Source organism: Trichomonascus vanleenenianus, assembly GCF_965637985.1.
Source record: "Trichomonascus vanleenenianus strain CLIB 3782 genome assembly, contig: TRVA0_015S, whole genome shotgun sequence".
In the NCBI taxonomy this organism is placed as follows: Eukaryota; Fungi; Ascomycota; class Dipodascomycetes; order Dipodascales; family Trichomonascaceae; genus Blastobotrys; species Blastobotrys vanleenenianus.
In genome coordinates, this window is record NW_027481872.1 from 227,416 (window position 1) to 245,130 (window position 17,715).

The 17,715-nt window shown below is 47.8% G+C and overlaps 7 protein-coding genes and 1 non-coding gene across 8 annotated transcripts; 4 read left to right on the top strand and 4 right to left on the bottom strand.

Moving 5' to 3' along the window:
• Positions 1–1,916: 1,916 nt before the first annotated feature.
• On the top strand, positions 1,917–2,768 carry TRVA0_015S02014 (complex I 30 kDa subunit family protein; the record flags this gene model as incomplete). The annotated part of the gene is made up of 1 exon (XM_076684428.1): positions 1,917–2,768. One exon carries the CDS (start codon positions 1,917–1,919, stop codon positions 2,766–2,768), a length of 852 nt encoding a protein of 283 aa, XP_076541396.1.
• Positions 2,769–3,627: 859 nt separating this feature from the next.
• On the bottom strand, positions 3,628–4,845 carry END3 (End3p; the record flags this gene model as incomplete). The annotated part of the gene is made up of 1 exon (XM_076684429.1): positions 3,628–4,845. The coding sequence occupies one exon, from the start codon at positions 4,843–4,845 to the stop codon at positions 3,628–3,630; it is 1,218 nt and encodes a 405-aa protein (XP_076541397.1).
• Positions 4,846–6,683: 1,838 nt separating this feature from the next.
• ARF2 (ADP-ribosylation factor 2) lies at positions 6,684–8,179 on the bottom strand (the record flags this gene model as incomplete). The annotated part of the gene is made up of 2 exons (XM_076684430.1): positions 8,105–8,179; positions 6,684–7,276 (listed from the first exon to the last, which is right to left on the bottom strand). Exon 2 carries the CDS (start codon positions 7,227–7,229, stop codon positions 6,684–6,686), a length of 546 nt encoding a protein of 181 aa, XP_076541398.1. The 5' UTR covers positions 7,230–7,276; positions 8,105–8,179.
• Positions 8,180–9,010: 831 nt separating this feature from the next.
• Positions 9,011–9,491, top strand: RPL35B (uL29 family ribosomal protein; the record flags this gene model as incomplete). The annotated part of the gene is made up of 2 exons (XM_076684431.1): positions 9,011–9,013; positions 9,126–9,491. The coding sequence occupies 2 exons, from the start codon at positions 9,011–9,013 to the stop codon at positions 9,489–9,491; spliced, it is 369 nt and encodes a 122-aa protein (XP_076541399.1).
• An 810-nt stretch (positions 9,492–10,301) lies between these two features.
• Positions 10,302–12,326, top strand: VMA1 (H(+)-transporting V1 sector ATPase subunit A; the record flags this gene model as incomplete). Its single annotated transcript, XM_076684432.1, has 4 exons — positions 10,302–10,304; positions 10,354–10,426; positions 10,492–11,265; positions 11,323–12,326. The coding sequence occupies 4 exons, from the start codon at positions 10,302–10,304 to the stop codon at positions 12,324–12,326; spliced, it is 1,854 nt and encodes a 617-aa protein (XP_076541400.1).
• Positions 12,327–12,396: 70 nt separating this feature from the next.
• Positions 12,397–13,373, bottom strand: TRVA0_015S02124 (uncharacterized protein; the record flags this gene model as incomplete). The annotated part of the gene is made up of 2 exons (XM_076684433.1): positions 12,397–12,528; positions 12,593–13,373. The coding sequence occupies one exon, from the start codon at positions 13,371–13,373 to the stop codon at positions 12,654–12,656; it is 720 nt and encodes a 239-aa protein (XP_076541401.1). The 3' UTR covers positions 12,397–12,528; positions 12,593–12,653.
• A 1,456-nt stretch (positions 13,374–14,829) lies between these two features.
• TRVA0_015S02146 lies at positions 14,830–15,993 on the top strand. Its single transcript, XR_013062085.1, has one exon. It is a non-coding gene; the product is annotated as an uncharacterized misc_RNA (transcript).
• Positions 15,994–16,562: 569 nt separating this feature from the next.
• TRVA0_015S02168 (uncharacterized protein) lies at positions 16,563–17,636 on the bottom strand (the record flags this gene model as incomplete). The annotated part of the gene is made up of 1 exon (XM_076684434.1): positions 16,563–17,636. The coding sequence occupies one exon, from the start codon at positions 17,634–17,636 to the stop codon at positions 16,563–16,565; it is 1,074 nt and encodes a 357-aa protein (XP_076541402.1).
• Positions 17,637–17,715: the final 79 nt, after the last annotated feature.

Genomic DNA, 17,715 nt, shown 5'->3' on the forward strand with positions numbered 1-17,715 from the left:
TGGTAGTGATGATATATTCGAGGGCCAGCCCTCGAGCTCCCGTGGCTCCGCTTCGCGGAGGGGTCCGTTGAAGTATAATTCGTCTCCAAAGTAGATGATTAGCCGTTTGGGGGACGTGCACTCGTCATCCTGGTACTACAGTAATCAATATTGGTAGATCAGTTTTCAATTGAGTGTCAATGAACATTGATAGATCAGTTTTCAATTGGGTATCAATCAACATTGATAGATCAGGTCATCAATTCGGTTGCTCTATAGCCGGGGGCTTAATCCTAGATTCTGAAAATAACCATCAGTACTACATGTACCGTACAATTAATATTTGTACTGTAGCCTATCAAAGCAGCCAAGACATTTGGCTTTTACGTTAAAACAAGATATTACCCCAAATAGAAGTAAAGTTAACTCAAATTGCCGGTAGTTCAGAAACTCCACGTATTAAGAGTGAACATATTCGAGATATACAGCAGTACTGGTACCAAGAAGTTGCTTCAAGTGGCATTCTACTCTAACTACCGTAGACGAGTACTAGGGGTTCCGGTAGCTTAAGCCTAATTGAAACCAGCTAACGTTATCCCGCTTTGGGAATGTAAGACGGCCGGTAATACCAACTTTATTCAAAGTTATATTACCGATATCCCCTTAAATTTAATTAGAGTAGGACGTATAAGCTTTCGATCCACCGGGAATTGGTTACGGGTAGCATCACGCTACCCGTACTGCTCTGGCATACAGATCAAAAGCAAAAACCCGTGTGGTTATTCCTTAGCATTCATTATCTTATTTATTAATTATTAATTATTTATTTATATAATTGTTAATCAGCAATTGTTATTCGGTAGCACGTGTACCGGTAGTACCTACTCGCATGTTCCGGCTGTACAATCATCAACTTCCCATAACTTGTTATATAGTAAAAAGTCAATTGAACTCTGAGACTCGGGAAGTACTTCTGACACAGTCAGCATCGCATTCTACTTGCAATGCCTAGACATCTACCGATGTACATTGAATCTAATAACATGGCAAGTACTACCGGTACTGTATTCGAAGTTCGAACTCTTCTACCCAAATGGGTAATGGCCATTGCGACATTCCCACCTATCAGCTATTCGCTTGAGTCTTCTAACATCAGCTAAAATGTGTACGTCTTACAATTTTGTCTATATCGAGCGGTTGTCAGATTTGCTGCTATGTAGTTCCCATAATGCTTGTTCACATTCATTCTACAAGCATTGTAATATGTACCACGGTATACTAGTGGCATACGTGCAACCAGTACCACCACACAACAAATCATCACATGCACAATTTCTACCTGGTACAATCATTAGGTACTACAGTGTATGTTACATACCACAGCTATTATGCCTGTTACCGGGTAAGAGCAGCAGTGTCCAAAGCAATTGGCTAGTCATAAGCATACATTGGACTTTATTCCGTTCCTGTAGCCCGGCGTCTAATTGAATCAAATCGCATTCTAACATTATTTCCATTACCAGTAGATCCTTATATATCCATGGAAAACATATACGGCATATCCCGTAGAATGTACCGGTACCTATCAATTGCAGCATATTGTCCCACTCGGTTATTGAAACGTCCTGTACCAGCCATGCTACCATGGTAGCGACAACTACGGATACAACTTCCATAAAAACGAACATAACGAAATAAACTCATTATATACAGGCCCATTGAATATATATTACAGTACTACTCCTATAATTACAATTGATCATATCGTCGCCTCCATCGCAACGGCTGACCAGAAGCAATGACATAATCACACACCCGTCGCATTACATAATGAAAATTGGTTGGGTGGGAGGAAAGCCAATCACAATTGAGGTTTTGCGTATTTGAAAAATATCACCAAACCACCCCCAAACCCATACGAACGATCCCATCAAAAAATGCTTAGTCGAAATCTTGTGCGGTCGTCTGGTGCTGTCCGGGTGGCCTTGACTCGAGGGCTGCGAACCGCCGTCGCAGTGCGAGCCCCGGCCAAGCAGATTGTGCCAGAGGGGCTCACCCACCCCGGTGACCTGCCCCGAGTGCAGCAGCCAGAGGAATTGCATGCTGAGATCGAGAACGTCGCCGACCGATACCTGGGCCACGTCGAGGACTTGCACAAGTACGGCCGATACTTGATTACGTGCCTGCCAAAGTACATTCAGAAGTTCTCCGTGTGGAAGGACGAGCTGACAATCTTCATTCCTCCCCAGGCCGTGATCCCAGTGTTCACCTTCCTGCGGGACCACACCGCGGCGCAGTACAAGAGCGTCATGGACGTTACTGCTGTCGACTTCCCGTCGCGAAAGAACCGGTTCGAGGTTGTTTATAACCTGCTCTCGGTGCGACACAACTCGCGAATTAGAGTAAAGACCTATGCATCCGAGACCTCCTCGGTCCCAAGCATTGCCAACCTGTTCCAGGGCGCCAATTGGTTTGAGCGGGAGACCTACGACATGTACGGTGTTCTGTTCGAGGGCCACCCGGACCTGCGACGAATTCTCACTGACTACGGTTTCGAGGGCCACCCATTGCGAAAGGACTTCCCGCTGACCGGTTACACCGAGGTGCGATACGACGAAGAGAAGAAGAGAGTTGTGTACGAGCCACTGGAGCTGTCCCAGGCGTTCCGAAACTTTAGCGTTGGTTCGTCTGTCTGGGAGCCAGTCGGCGCGGGCCGAGACGACAGACCAGAGTCCTTCAAGCTGCCAACTCCAAAACCAGAGGAGGAAGAACCAAAGGAAAAGAAATAGACTTTTTTTAATGCCCATCTATGTAATTGTTCAAATTTCTCCGCGAAGCGGAGCTACGGGAGCTCGAGGGCTGGCCCTCGAATTGCCTTTACTTTTGAATCGGGGAGCCATTGCTACAATCTGTGCATAGTGCACAAGTGTTTGCTTTTGAGGCCCAGTCCAACGTTGAGAGTATGTAGGCAGGGAAACAATTGGTAGCAAAAGTATACAACCCGTTCTATGTCAATTATGACGAGGCGTATGTTGGCCCTATCAATATCTTGAAAAGCAGTACACTCATAAGGTGAGTGCATATCAAGAGCTTTCTGAATTTCAGGGAGAATTAATACCAAATTTTATGATTATCACCAAGTCATTTTCTCCTGGTGTACTCACGTGTCAAGTTCGGCTTATTCTGATCGAGTTACCTAGTATGCCGGGACTAGCCATGCACCAGATTAACTCATCGTGATATTCTCAGGAGGAGCGCCATCTGATGGCGAAAAGGAAATGATTCGTTTGAAGGCTCGTTTTACAAACATGATATATCACTCCAAAGATGTAATCGCTTGAAAATGTAGTCGTCAAGGAAGGATCAGGAGATAAAAAAGCTTGGTATTGGTTGCCTTTGCTAGTGATCTTTTATTCTGACTGTAGTAAACATTGACAGAGCGTAGTATACACAAGATGCTCAATTGGATCAGAGAATTGAGAGACGCTTCCAACCGTACTGAGGACCCGCCTAGTTGAATAATTCCCTCCGCGAAGCGGAGCCACGGGAGCTCGAGGGCTGGCCCTCGAATACACCACAGAAGAAAAAAAAAACAGGACGTTCGCGGAGAAAGAGATAATAAATTAATACAGGTACAGTGATCGACGGTTAACCCTGGACTTCTCTAATCTGTTGTTTCAATGCATTGAGTTGGGACTCCTGCTTCTGCTGGTAGTCCTTGAGCGACTGGATGCTGGCCACAATCTGATCCAGGTCCTCCTTGGACTCAGACAGATCACCACCACTACCACCAACCTCTCCATTGCGCAGCTTACGCAATTGACCCTCTTTATAGTCAAGCAGCTGCTCCAATTCCCGTCTCACCAGCGCAGAATGCGAGGACCCGTAGTCCTCAATGCCCCGCTTCCGGCGGTCCGCCGCCTCCTCAGCCCGCCTGATCTGGTCTTCCAGGTCCGCCAGCTTCCGCTTCAACCGCGCCTCCTCCCAGTCAGTGTCCTTGGTTGCTGAAAAGTCCGTGCCAGACGTCTCGTACCCGCGAGACCGCCCTCCCAGCCCCAGCCGCGACAGGTAGTTCTCGGCGAACGCAGACTTCTTGGCCGAAGTCGACCCCTTGGGAGCGTCGTAGTAACTCGTTTTGCTGACAATGCTCTGCTTCGAGTCCAGGCTGTACTCGGGCCTCGACTTCTCAAAGGTCGCCCGCAAGGACGCCGGCACCATGCGCGGCACCCGCATGCCCTTGTACCGCTGGTTCAGAATGTGAAGGAACACAACACACTGCTCACGCTCAATCTTTTCGTCACTTCTTGGATTCACAAGGTTCCATGCCGACCGGATGTCAGTCTCTGGAATCTCGAGCGTCTGGTACAGCTCCGTCAGCGCATCGAACGAGATCATGCCCCGGTAGTCGGCATTGGCCGAGTATATCGACGAGTACTGGTCACGGTCGGCCCGCGTGATGTACCAATCGAAGTCGGACGACAGCCCCAGATCGTCGTCATCATTGTCGTACGACAGAGACTGCTGCTGCGCCGCGGGGCCGCTTCGCACTGCCTGATTTGCTGTCACAAGGTGTGCCTTGCTCGACGGAACGAGCCATTCCGGCAGCGTGTCCGGAATGGTCGCAGTCGAGCCGTTGATCTTGTCGAAGATGAGCCGCATGGCGATGCAGAACTCCTCAAAGTCGAGGCAGCCGTCCGAGTCTACGTCCGCCAGGTCCCATATCTTCTCGAGGTCCTCGTCCCCGAGCCGCGAGTTCTTGAGCACCGGCGCCGCCTTCTCGCCGGAAATGAGTCCGTTCTCTGGGTTCAGCCCGGAGAAGATCTCCCAGTACTTGTTGATTTCCCACTCCTCTAGCCGTTGCGACATTTGCCTATGGTTTGTCCAGGGTGGTCGTTTAATGGGGGTATATCGGTCGTCATTGGGAGACTCCGCCCCACTCCACTTCCCCCCGCCTGTAGGTATTTTCGAGGGCCAGCCCTCGAGCTCCCGTGGCTCCGCTTCGCGGAGTTGCTTGTAGGTAAGGTCAATGAGTTCAATTGGTTGTGTAGGATGGTGTTATGTTGGAGTTTGTCGCGTAGGCTTGTTTAACGTGCAATTCTTGTTACCCCGTAGTGCCACGAACTCTACCCAATAGATTAAGGATTTCTGAATGTACCATACGGTAATACATCTTAATCAAATGAATTGAGAGGACTATATTGTACAACGTGAAGTCAATTGCTGAATTGATGTTGATGTGTTGGCAGCTACGGGAATAAATTCTTTGGCCAGCGGACCCTCTCTCATATTAAGGGTACAAATGAAATCTGCCGAGATAATTGAAATGTCATAAAATTTAATCTGAGCTAATAATGTGTCTCCTGAGGAAAAAAAAGTACGATAGGCAAGTTCAAATACTTCAGTTGCTCCGAATTATCGGTAGAATTCTGGTATACTTTCAACCCATGTACTGGTAATCCTTCTCCATTTCCATGTGAGAACTCCTTCACAATAAGCTGAATAGGAAGTGTCGATAGCGAAATATCATCTTCTTTGCAGAATAGAAATAGACTTATTATTGAAACTACCTTAGTGATAACTGATACTCGCGTTAATTTTCATACTGTAATCACTATCAGACTCATGACCCAATCGAAGATGCGCCCGCCAATCTCCATAAGACTGACAGAAATGTACTTTTTTTTTACAGAAAGACCAATTAAGATATATTCGATACAGTTTTCGGCAGAGAAGTTGAATTGGTCTAGGTTGGTCTAAAATGCCTTGAAATTACTATTGCGACAGCGGAGACAGTACCAGTCTGACTTCGGTCACTAGCGAAAACAGTTCAGATGGCTTTAAACAATTATTTGAGCGCTTTTGTGTACTCTAAAATTTCTCGTATGGTAGGTAATTTTCAACAGTTTTCCTTAGTTACATTGTAGAGGCTTATAGCGGTCCTCAAGTCTCTCGCTCGCAACATTTACTGATCTTCATTGCAAGGCGTAATTGGCAATGAGATAATACTGTATTACAGAGAGACAAATGTATAGATCCAAGCAGGAAAATACTGCGATTATTATATATCTCTGCCGTAGATTGCCCCATATCAATGGTTCCCACCCCGAGTCTGTAATTCAACTTCAGCGACAGTTGCTCGTTAAATACCAGCTAATGCTGCGATTAGTGTCAATGATAGCGATAATGATCATGGTTAAGGTCTATTACCTAGGGTGAAGGACTAATACACTTGTATTGCTGTCAAACGTAGAATAAGAAAATATTATATCAGTTGGTGTCGTGATTCAATTGCCCCTATTCCAGAGAGAAGATATATGACTTTCGCACTGCCGAATACAAATGCGTTGGACAATAGATCGACTTACGAACGAAAAAAAAAAACAAAAAAACAGATGTTAACAATCGAACGCCTTTGGAGACCAGCCTTGTCGCAAGAGGCTTTTAGAGATCTCCCCGGCATAACTGAACTGCTATGATGTTCTCATTATATGGCCCCTAGCAGTGTAATCAGACCTTCTTGCCACGGACGACTTATATGAGCTCCAGATATCTCCGCTCAGGCACACCAGGGTTTGGTTGCGGGATGCGCCAGGAGCATGACGATATATAGACGTACAATTACTATTTGAGCAGTACTAGTAGTAGTGAGATATATAATTTATATATATATAAATTACCTTTTCCATTTCATTTCATCTTCTCCGTTAAGTTCGCTTCTTGATGTTGGTGGAGAGCCACTCGAGACCCTCGTAGAGACCGTCGCCAGAGGTGGCGCAGGTGGCCTGGATGTACCATGGTCGCTGCTTGAGCGACTGGAGACCGAGCTTGTCAGTGATCTCGGCTGGGGTCATAGCGTTTGGCAGATCCTGCTTGTTGGCAAACACGAGAAGCAGCGCATCCCGCAGCTCGTCCTCGTTGAGCATTCGCTGCAGCTCCTCACGAGCCTCGTTCATTCGATCTCGATCGTTGGAATCGACGACGAAGATGATACCCTGCGTGTTCTGGAAGTAGTGTCTCCACAGAGGTCGGATCTTGTCCTGTCCACCCACATCCCACACGGTGAACGAAATGTTCTTGTACTCAACAGTCTCAACGTTGAAACCAATGGTTGGAATAGTAGTCACAATCTCGCCGAGCTTGAGCTTGTAGAGAATGGTGGTCTTACCGGCAGCGTCGAGACCCACCATGAGAATTCGCATTTCCTTTCGCCCAAAGAGGCCCTGGAGGAGCTTCGAAATTGACAAACCCATTGTGTAAAGTTAATAAAAATGCTCTGCTCTTTTTTTTTCCGGTTTTACTGTTGTTGCTGCGCGTTAGTTTCCTTTCCAAAGCGTTTGTAATGAACAAACTGTGCGTGTCGGTGCGACAGAGAGAGTGAGAAGTTTGGCCAGCAAATAATTAATCCAGGGGGCGTGTAATTTGGCCTGGGTGTGTGGGTGCGTTTGCTCCCAACACACATACCACCATTTTCTAAAACCCACCCCTCCTGCAGTAGTAATAAATGACCAGTTCGGCTCGCCTAGAGACAGCGACTTTGCCTTCGGTAATGCAATAATTGCTTGGCAAAGTGCTCCAACTGTACAAAAGAAGTGGAGTAGTGGTACTGGCCAGTCTATTGCCCATAAACCGTCCGTACGTGGAATTGATTAAATCACGTTTTGATTGTTATCTCACTGCCGGGTAAACAAGCCAAGACCGCCCGCATACCGCCGGCTTGGTTTGGTCGAAGGCATGCGAGAGTCATTGGGCGCATCGAATAAGGGCCTTTAGGCCCTCCCCCTCCGACGGCGCATCTACCAGCCCCACTACCCCTTCATATAGCAGTAGCGCGTAATACCCGTCCAGTGGCAACACGCTGAACACGTCCAAAATATAAGAATGACAGCGTAGAAATCCGGTAGCCTGGACGTGAGTAAATAGCAAAGATTCATCAAAATAAATGCCGCCGAAAATCACGGAGAACGGCCAATTGTAAAACGGGTTTTAAAGTGGCGTTTTCGGCCCATTGTTCTTCACAATTCTCGCATCTCTCATTACCCAAGCACAATAGCACTTCTCTCTCGCTCTTGCACATTGCACATTGCACAGATGTCACATAACAAATAGGCAGTACATATATACTTACAAAAATGCTGTTGTCGTTAAAAGAGGAAAGACAGAGACGTTTGGCACTACAAAACACCTGCTTTCTTTGATTTGTACGATGGAGAGTACACGGGGGTTGGGAGGTAATGAAATCCAATGCGCTGTCCACTTCCCCCCCCTCCTGCCCCTTTTTCCTCCGCACGCGGCTTTTTTTTGCGTAGCACGTGATGTGCCCGCCTTCACACACTACATTATCCGACGCGTTTCTATTACATTCCAGTAAATGCTGTGCTACATACTGATAGGGTCTATTGAACGGACTGAGCCAGTGGAAATTGAGCTTTGGATGAAAATTGAGGGGCCAGCCCCTCAAACTCCCCGTGGCTCCGCTTCGCGGAGGTTTTTCCACCAATTGCGGGAACTACTAGCAATCAGTTATGTGACAAATGAAAGCTTGCTCTAGAATTGTAATATGCAATACAGTACACTGAGAAAAAGATAAAGTATGCAATATGGCCCACGGCTGTAGCTCTGTAATTTGTAGAGATGTAGAAGACAAACCGCTTTCCATCTGCAATGCAATGATATGGAAGATACGACATGCGCGGCTGAACCGAATGGCGGCGATCCATTGAGGATTTACAGTGAAACCCTATTAGGGTTCTCGTTTTGGTAGGTGCCGGTGTTAGGGCTACCAAATTTTAGTGCGCGTGCGCGAGCGGCATGGTTCTCCCAACTCACCTCCATCACCGCCATAACTCTGCCAGTGGTGGTCAGCCGCACGGGTCGCAGAAGTTGTGAGTGCTGATGACATAAGCCGCGGCTGGAGCATTAAATAATCACACAGCGGTGCGAGAGCCCGCGACTGGGCAAAATTTTCGACCACAGCGCATCACAACACCATTTTTCATCAATCCCCCACCTTCGACAACACATAGAATCAGAAATGGTGAGTAGCTTCATGGTGATCTGTTGCGGCGTGAACGACGGCGGTATATCTTACTTTTGTTCACGAGGATTTGTTTAGTGGGTTTTCAGGGAGCTAACATGTGAGAAAACAGGCCGGCGTCAAGACTTTTGAACTTCGAAAACAGACCAAGACCCAGCTCGAGGGCCAGCTCGTCGACCTTAAGCAGGAGCTCGCTAAGCTGCGAGCCCAGCAGGCTGCTTCCAACAACGTCCGATCCAACAAGATTGGCGATGTCCGAAAGTCCATTGCTCGAGTTTTGACCGTCATCAACCAGACCCAGCGAGAGCAGGTCCGAGAGTTCTACAAGGGCAAGAAGTACATTCCAAAGGATCTCCGAGCTAAGAAGACCCGAGCTATTCGACGACGACTAAGCGTTCACGAGGCTAAGCTCAAGACTGTCCGACAGCGAAAGCAGGACATTGCCTTCCCACAGCGAAAGTACGCTATCAAGGCCTAAATGTATAATTTAATAATGCCAAAAAAGAATATGTGTTCTGTTTATACCTCGGGGCTTAACCGGTCCCTCTCATTTCTGTTTATGAACCTATTTTTATTAATAGATCGATTCCAATGATGAATCTTTCCTATTCGTGAATCTATTTCATTAATAAATCTTTTCTATTCTATTAGTGAATCTATTCCGTTAATGTGTCTGTGAAGCTATTTCATTAGTGAATCAAATCTATTAGGGGAAATTCTATAAGTGAGTCCATTCCGTTAAAGTGAATTTACTCTACTAACGTTTATTCCAATAGTAAATGTATTCTGTTAGTGAAACTATTCTATTACCTGATACTAAATATATTCCATTGGTGGATCCGCTCCATCAATGAGACTATTTCAACGCCTTTAATGGATATATTCCACTAATTAACATACCGGTACTTCGTTACCAGGTACATGACAATGAAGGTACTCTATTACTACTCCGCCATCTATTCCGTTAATGAACTACTTACTTTTTTTTTTCAACACATCTCTGCCACTACCAGTCTACTCTCAACTACGTTAACGAATATACTCTGATCAAAGAAGTAATCTTCGCGAGTCGTCAACGAGGGAAACTGTTAGCCTAGGTTAATTGGTTTTAGGGTGTGAAATGTCGCGATGTCGCCGATTATGTACTCCCCAGGTGTGGAATTAGTAATAAATATGTGGTCCGATTAGTCACACTTTAAGGGGCAGGGAGGAGCGAAAACTGGCCACTCACTGCCTTGTTCAATTCACTTCCATCGAAAAGACGGCTGTTAGAAGCACAACGCACGCAATGGTGAGTGGCAGATCGAAGCTGGACAGGCGCAATTGGCTAACATGGATAGGCTGGAGCAGTTGAAAACGCGCGGAAAGAGCTGAAGAACCTTTCCCTGGACGATGCTCGGGAAAGCGACTACGGTAAGTAACCCCACGCTTATATCAAGTTCTCAAGAACGAAAGCAGTAACGCTAACTAGGGAAAAGGATACATTTACTCTGTGTCCGGTCCCGTCGTGGTGGCCGAGCACATGATTGGGTGCGCCATGTATGAGCTCGTCAAGGTCGGCCACGAGAGCCTGGTCGGCGAGGTTATCCGAATCGAAGGCGATAAGGCGACCATTCAGGTCTACGAGGAGACTGCTGGTGTCACCGTAGGCGACCCAGTGCTGCGAACGGGCAAGCCGTTGTCCGTGGAGCTCGGTCCTGGTCTCATGGAGACAATTTACGACGGTATCCAGCGACCTCTCAAGTCCATTTACGACAAGTCCAAGTCCATTTACATCCCGCGAGGTGTCGACGTGCCAGCCCTCGATCGAGACCGACAGTACGACTTCAAGCCCGGGTCTCTCAAGGTTGGCGACCACATTACTGGCGGCGACATTTTCGGTTCCGTGTTTGAGAACTCCCTTGTAACTGACCACAAGATCCTGCTTCCTCCTCGGGCCAAGGGTACCATCACTCGAATTGCCGAGGCTGGCCAGTATGGTGTCGCGGATACCGTTCTTGAAGTTGAGTTTGAGGGCAAGACACACAAGTACTCGATGTACCATTCGTGGCCGGTGCGAGTGCCACGACCAGTTACTGAGAAGCTCTCTGCAGATTACCCATTGCTCACGGGCCAGCGTGTTCTTGACGCGTTGTTCCCGTGCGTCCAGGGCGGTACGACTTGTATTCCTGGTGCGTTTGGCTGTGGCAAGACGGTTATTTCTCAGTCGCTTTCCAAGTACTCCAATTCCGATGTTATCGTCTACGTTGGGTGTAAGTTATTCACATATAGTTGTGGCTTTTTTTTTGCATGATTCTAACAAGATTTAGGTGGTGAACGTGGTAACGAGATGGCAGAAGTCCTGATGGAATTCCCAGAGCTTTTCACTGAGATTGACGGCCGAAAGGAGCCAATTATGAAGCGAACCGCTTTGGTCGCTAATACTTCTAACATGCCGGTCGCTGCGCGAGAGGCGTCGATTTACACTGGTATTACTATCGCCGAGTACTTCCGAGACCAGGGCAAGGACGTGGCTATGATTGCCGATTCTTCGTCGCGATGGGCCGAGGCTCTGCGAGAGATTTCCGGTCGACTGGGTGAAATGCCAGCCGACCAGGGTTTCCCAGCGTACTTGGGTGCCAAACTGGCTTCCTTCTACGAGCGAGCCGGCAAGTCGACTGCGTTGGGTAACCCAGGCCGAAAGGGCTCGGTCTCCATTGTCGCCGCCGTTTCGCCGCCAGGTGGTGATTTCTCCGATCCAGTCACGACGTCGACCCTTGGTATCACCCAGGTGTTCTGGGGTCTCGACAAGAAGCTTGCCCAGCGAAAGCACTTCCCGTCGATCAACACTTCTGTGTCGTATTCCAAGTACACAGACGTGCTTGACAAGTACTACGACCAGCACTACCCAGAGTTCCCATCTCTGCGAAACAAGATGCGAGAGATTATTTCTTCGGCCGAGGAATTGGAGCAGGTTGTGCAGCTGGTTGGTAAGACTGCTCTTTCTGACTCTGACAAGATTACGCTGGACGTGGCTACTCTCATCAAGGAAGACTTCCTGCAGCAGAACGGTTACTCCACCTACGATGCTTTCTGCCCCATCTGGAAGACCAATGCCATGATGAAGGCGTTCATTGCCTACCACGACGAGGCCCAGAAGGCGGTGGCTGCTGGTGCCTCGTGGGGTAAGTTGGCTGAGTCCACTGGTGACATTAAGCATGCTGTTTCGTCGGCCAAGTTCTTCGAGCCAAGCAGAGGCGAGAAGGAGGGCGAGAAGGAGTTTGACCAGCTTCTCCAGAAGATTAACGAGGGCTTCGCCGACGTTGCGGAGTAAGAGCATACACCATTACCGGCATTTACTATATCTCAAATATACTTAATTTCTAGAGTGTTATTCGACTATTCTCGATGGATTCTATACTGTGGCTATATCAATTCAGCTGTATTAATGGTTTGACGGGTGAGCCGCCTTTCGTTTTCGTCCACAACAACATTGGGCCCATCCGTTCTGCGTAAAGAATGACCCAATTGACCCGCTAATCAAGTTAGTATTAACCCATATATCATCCATATTACGTAGTGCCAAGGTTTAGAACGTACAAGAAGGAGTTGGTTGAAGGCCCCGGGGGATCGGCGTTTGCGTCCTGGGCATATTCGGGGTTCACCTCTGCGGTGGGCAGATCGTCAGCTGCGTAGGGATGATCTGAACCATGCTCGTTATGCTGCGAACGACCTGGGGTAAATCCAGGACGCACTCGCGGCACTGTTTTTGGCGTCCGGTTAGCTTAGTTTCACTGAGATGGAACACAGCTCTTTTGGAAGCTGAAAGGGTATTACAAATCTGTGGCGGGGGCGGGTACGGAGGCAGGCGAGGAGCAGAATAGTCGATGTCTGGAGACGCAATGTCAGAGCCGGAACCGCCTGAATGGGTACTATAGGAAGATTCGGCTATTGGATCGGGAGTCTGGTGAGACGGCGATCTGGGCCCTTCCCTTTGCTCTCCATCCCCATCTGGCACTACTAGTATTGGTACTGTCTCCGCAACTGAATCGTCTGCGCTTTGCTGCTGTTGCTTTTCTACGGTTTGGTTTATATGGCCATCGTCACGCACCAGCCAAGCGCCTTGGAAGCGGCGATTTGCCTTGGCCCCCTCTGGGGCATACGGCACTTCCCCGATAAATGTGACCGGCTTTGCGACGTACACAGCCGGAGTAGATGTGCTGCTGGAAGGCGAGTAAGACTTTTTGAATCGCCTAGCCCAAGGGGTGTTTGTAGAACTTGAGAGCGGATCATGGTGTCTAGCCGAATCAATAGCAACTTGCGACATGATTGATAATCTGGAAAAGCTGGAGAAACAAACGAAAAGACAAACAAAACCCATAAAACCTTGTCTAGTTTAAACAGTTTCAGCATTTCCACTGTAACATAGAGTTGTGGTGGGAGTGCGGCTTGTGCGGCTTATGCGGCTCCCCCCAACCGGCAGGATACACCCTTCTAGTAAGCAATGGGGGGACCAGTCCCCCCAAACCCCCCTGGGGCTCCGCTTCGCGGAGGTTCTGGCCTAGCAAATGACGGGGGGTTTGGGGGCAGAGCCCCCAACTACAGGAGCTCGAGGGCTGGCCCTCGAATACATAGCTCGCCATTACTACTACACAACAAAAATTTGGCAAATACAATAATACAACGTATTACGTACGTATGTGGAAGTGTAAGGGGAAGGGTCTAGAGCGCGTCCCCCCTGGTGGGACATTGGCAGGCCGCATTACAATTGCAGGAGGTAGGCGGCAGCGTTATCTTGAGAGAGAGGGGCACGAAGTGGTTGAAATACGTAGTGGGTCGTCTTGTGGGAATACGCCTCCCTAAAGAGTGGAGAATAACAAACTACATGTTACAGACCACTGTAGTACCTATGACTCTGATACCAAAACAAGTCGTACTGTAACAAGTAGCGCTACTGTAGTAAAGAGGGTAGCCTCAAAAAAAGGAGGTCTAGTATCCTTGTGGACGTACAGTACAACGGTGATGAAATGCAATTTAGGAATCTAATGCATCAAGAGCTGCCATTGCATTGGCTCCCCCAGGTCGCCAGCGTACGGGATCGCCAAAAGGAAAACATGGCATGCGTAATGCGCATGAAAAAAAAATCCACCTGCCCTCAACTGATAACTAAGTCTTGCCAGTCAGATGCGGCACGATACTTACAATGTAACTGCCGAATATAATAGGTCGGAATAAATTGTCGAGATATCATGGATCGGTGAAACCGTTCGGCCCGACCTATCTCCATCGTTGGCGTAAGGGTTTATATGGGAAACGTTACCGGATCGAAGTGGTACAGATATCTTCATGCATGCATAAACCCGTTTGCCAACTTCTGCAGCGCCCTGCGCGTTTTCTATTCATAAAATTTAGATCCTGAGCTCGCAGCGCCAGATCGACCCCCCTGGCGAGGTTCTCTCACGAACACCTCCAGATGGAGACACTGGAGAGGAGAGTGTGTCTTTTACAAAAGACGCACTCTGTTTTGGGCCGTAGTCTCGATCCGGGAACTGGGGCGTGTCACACAGGTTTATTACCTCATCTACACGAATATTAAAACCGGGTGCGTTGTCTTGGTTTCGGTTTAAAGGTGGGCTACGGGCTCGCCTTTCGCGGATACATGTGTCGTCGTCAGATCATCGATTATGTTGCAGGCTAGCGAATGGGGCGGAGACAGAAAAGCAAAAAAATAGGTATAAAATGCAATCGGTATATATATTCCGGCTTGTTTGCTCAGGGTTCTCCTTTTAACTGTTGCTCTGTTATTATATTCTTGGTGTATACTCTTTGGTTGAATCATATAATCCAGCGGTACCCTCTTGCTCAGCCAATATTTTTATTGGACATTATCCAATTTATAACCGTTTGAAATTGGAGGATTAAGTGAATTTGGGTGATTAAAGATGGATTTCTCCAATCTATACTACACGGTGGACCTACAATATGGCGTCCTGGGCCACCAGTTTGACATGTTTGAGCAGCGGCTCGAAACAATTGGCGGAGGTATCTACGGCGTCGTACCCACCTCTTCTCTAGACCAAATGGCGCTCATTGTTGACGCCGGGTGCGAGTCCTTTGAGGTACTGGCTTACGACCCAGCAGTGGCTTCCGTCCGGTTATCCACGATTGAGGAAATCTTGGAGGCCGCTACGTGGGAGCATGACTATGACGACGAAGGTCCACTGCCTCCGCTCTACACGCAGGATGACACTAACCTGATGTCCATCTTCCAGCACGATTACTCTGTGCATGCAGTCGATGCATAATGCAAAGTGCCCTTTTCGGGGGGAGCATCTTCGATGAACCCGATTGTTTGGTGCACACAACGACGAAGCTCCCCGCCCCTGCTTGCTTGCGAGTACTATTGCTACCATGTATTGAAAGCCGGTGGCTATACGACAGGTACTCCTGTTCCCCCCAGAGGTCTGGATGTGGTTCCAGCTGCTACAAGGTCCGCCTTCTCCTCCCTGGTGAGCTCAAACCCAGCTTTGAGACTGTGTCTTGGGCTTTCACTCAATGTGCGTTTGGAGTGCAGGTGCGGTACATATCACGATGTACCGATCTGCCAGGCATAGGACCGCGAAAACGGTTAGACATGGACCTTTTTTTCCCTCCTGGATCGAAATGCGGTCATCGGCACGTTATCTCTGGGATTTACGCTTTGCTCTGGATTTTTTTATTTTCTTTGCTTTGCTTTGGCTGATCATATATAGAGACCTGTATTTGGCAGCTCGCCCAGACTAATCAAGTGCGTTCGTGAAACCCACATCTCACTCCTACGTATCCACCGGTACATACCGGCTTACTTGCGGCTGACCTATTGCCGGACTTAGCGATAATGGATAAAAGCGTGACACGCGTCCAACAGATCTCGTCAATATGGGATTGCCGCAGAAGATAAAATAATGTAAGTGGGCTCTTCGCTTAGCGATCCCGTTGGCTAGGTTTTCTATAGATGGTAATCCGACCCTTACTGCTCTGCATTCACTTGACTTACCTTTAAGGCTATACGTAGTAACGTGGGCGGTTAAATAACCCACACTGCCACCACGCACACACAGCCCACGCTACCAAGACCATTGCTACTATATAATTACACACGATGGTTTTTTGAAGATAATACCCAAATTGCCCAGGGCGAATATACTCCAGCAATTGGCCCAATATGGTGTCTCATAAAATTTACTATGCGGCTGAGACACATGGCTGAGCCGCACGTCGGAAAAATGCTTCCCCCCTGGAAAGCTGCGGATTATTATGGGGGGCCAGTCCCCCAAACCCCCAGTAGCTCGGCTTCGCCGAGGGATCGTTGGCGTCTAGAGCTAATGTAATAAAGTTCTCACAACATCTTTGGAATGTTATATAGCACATATTTCAGCCCTTTTGCTGGGGCTTCCGACTCGTCATGGACGCATACTACTAGTCGCACGAGTAGCAGGTCATGACCATCTTCTCAGCGCCAAAGTACTAAGCCACCATCTTGGATCACTATTACATATTTAAACTATACGATCAGTTCATAAGCAATAAATTAACCACGCTTGGTTCTCTTGGCTCGCTTAATTGGTTTATTCAGCTTCTTTTTCTCGATTCTCCCCCCAGTTGGACCTTTGATTCGCTTATTATTGTCACTGGTCCTTACAGTTGCCACTTTTGGATCCCGTATACCGCTCTTTTTAACCTCTTCATCAAGTCCACCCACTAATTCAATTTGTTCCTCCGTTATATCATCCAACTCATGTCCATACTTCTCGTATAACCATGGGACCCATGGCCAATCGACAATTCTCTCAAACCCATAATCCTCAAAGAACTGCTCTTTCCATTTCAGTAACGCATAGGGCCGATTACCAGGGCACGCGTATATGTCTTTTGACATGGGATCGAGTGATGTGAACGCAAACAACCACACGACGACTTTAAAACTTGCCCTTTCCTTGACGAGAATAAACGACTCAGGACGCAGACTGAATCCGAGAGATACTCCGCCGCTGTCTACTAATCCTTCGGCGGCAATCACTTTTTCCATAATCATTTGTCGCTGTTCTCTCGAAAGCTGTTTTTTCGACACAGTGTCTAGAAAATATCCATCGATATACTCCCTGACAACGGCTAAAACTTGGCGAGTCTTCACTTCCATTCCTTTATCATAAGTCGGCACCATAATAAACGAGCCAAAGAATCGTGGGATTATTTTGCTCTGTAAGTGCTCCAGTTTCTTGTAACAGGCAATTGTATGCAAAAAGCCATTTTGTGAGCGAACAACGGGGTAAATCTCATAGGAATATGGATCAAAGATATCCACAACGACTTTACTACCGCTGGGGAGATTGGATCCCTCGGGTGTGCTCTTGATTAGGGCTTCAAAGCAGCGAGGGTATTCATCTGTAGGCGGCCGCACCTCAAAACGCAGCTCAATTGTCGCTCTTTCTTCGGGCACAAAAGGCTGTCTCAGCGGCAGCCGTACAAATGGGTTTTCCTCGTAAGAATACGGAAGCTGTAACAATTTTGTTACATCATCAGGCTCTGTAATTGGGTCATAAGGATATAACTCAATGTCTTCAAGGACACGAAGAGGTGGGAATCCCGTAGTCAAAAGAGGCATATTGAATTATTGCATTGTTTAGCTCGGGATGGGCTGCTTAAATAGAGGCAATTGTTGCCTTTACTCAGAAACTGCAATG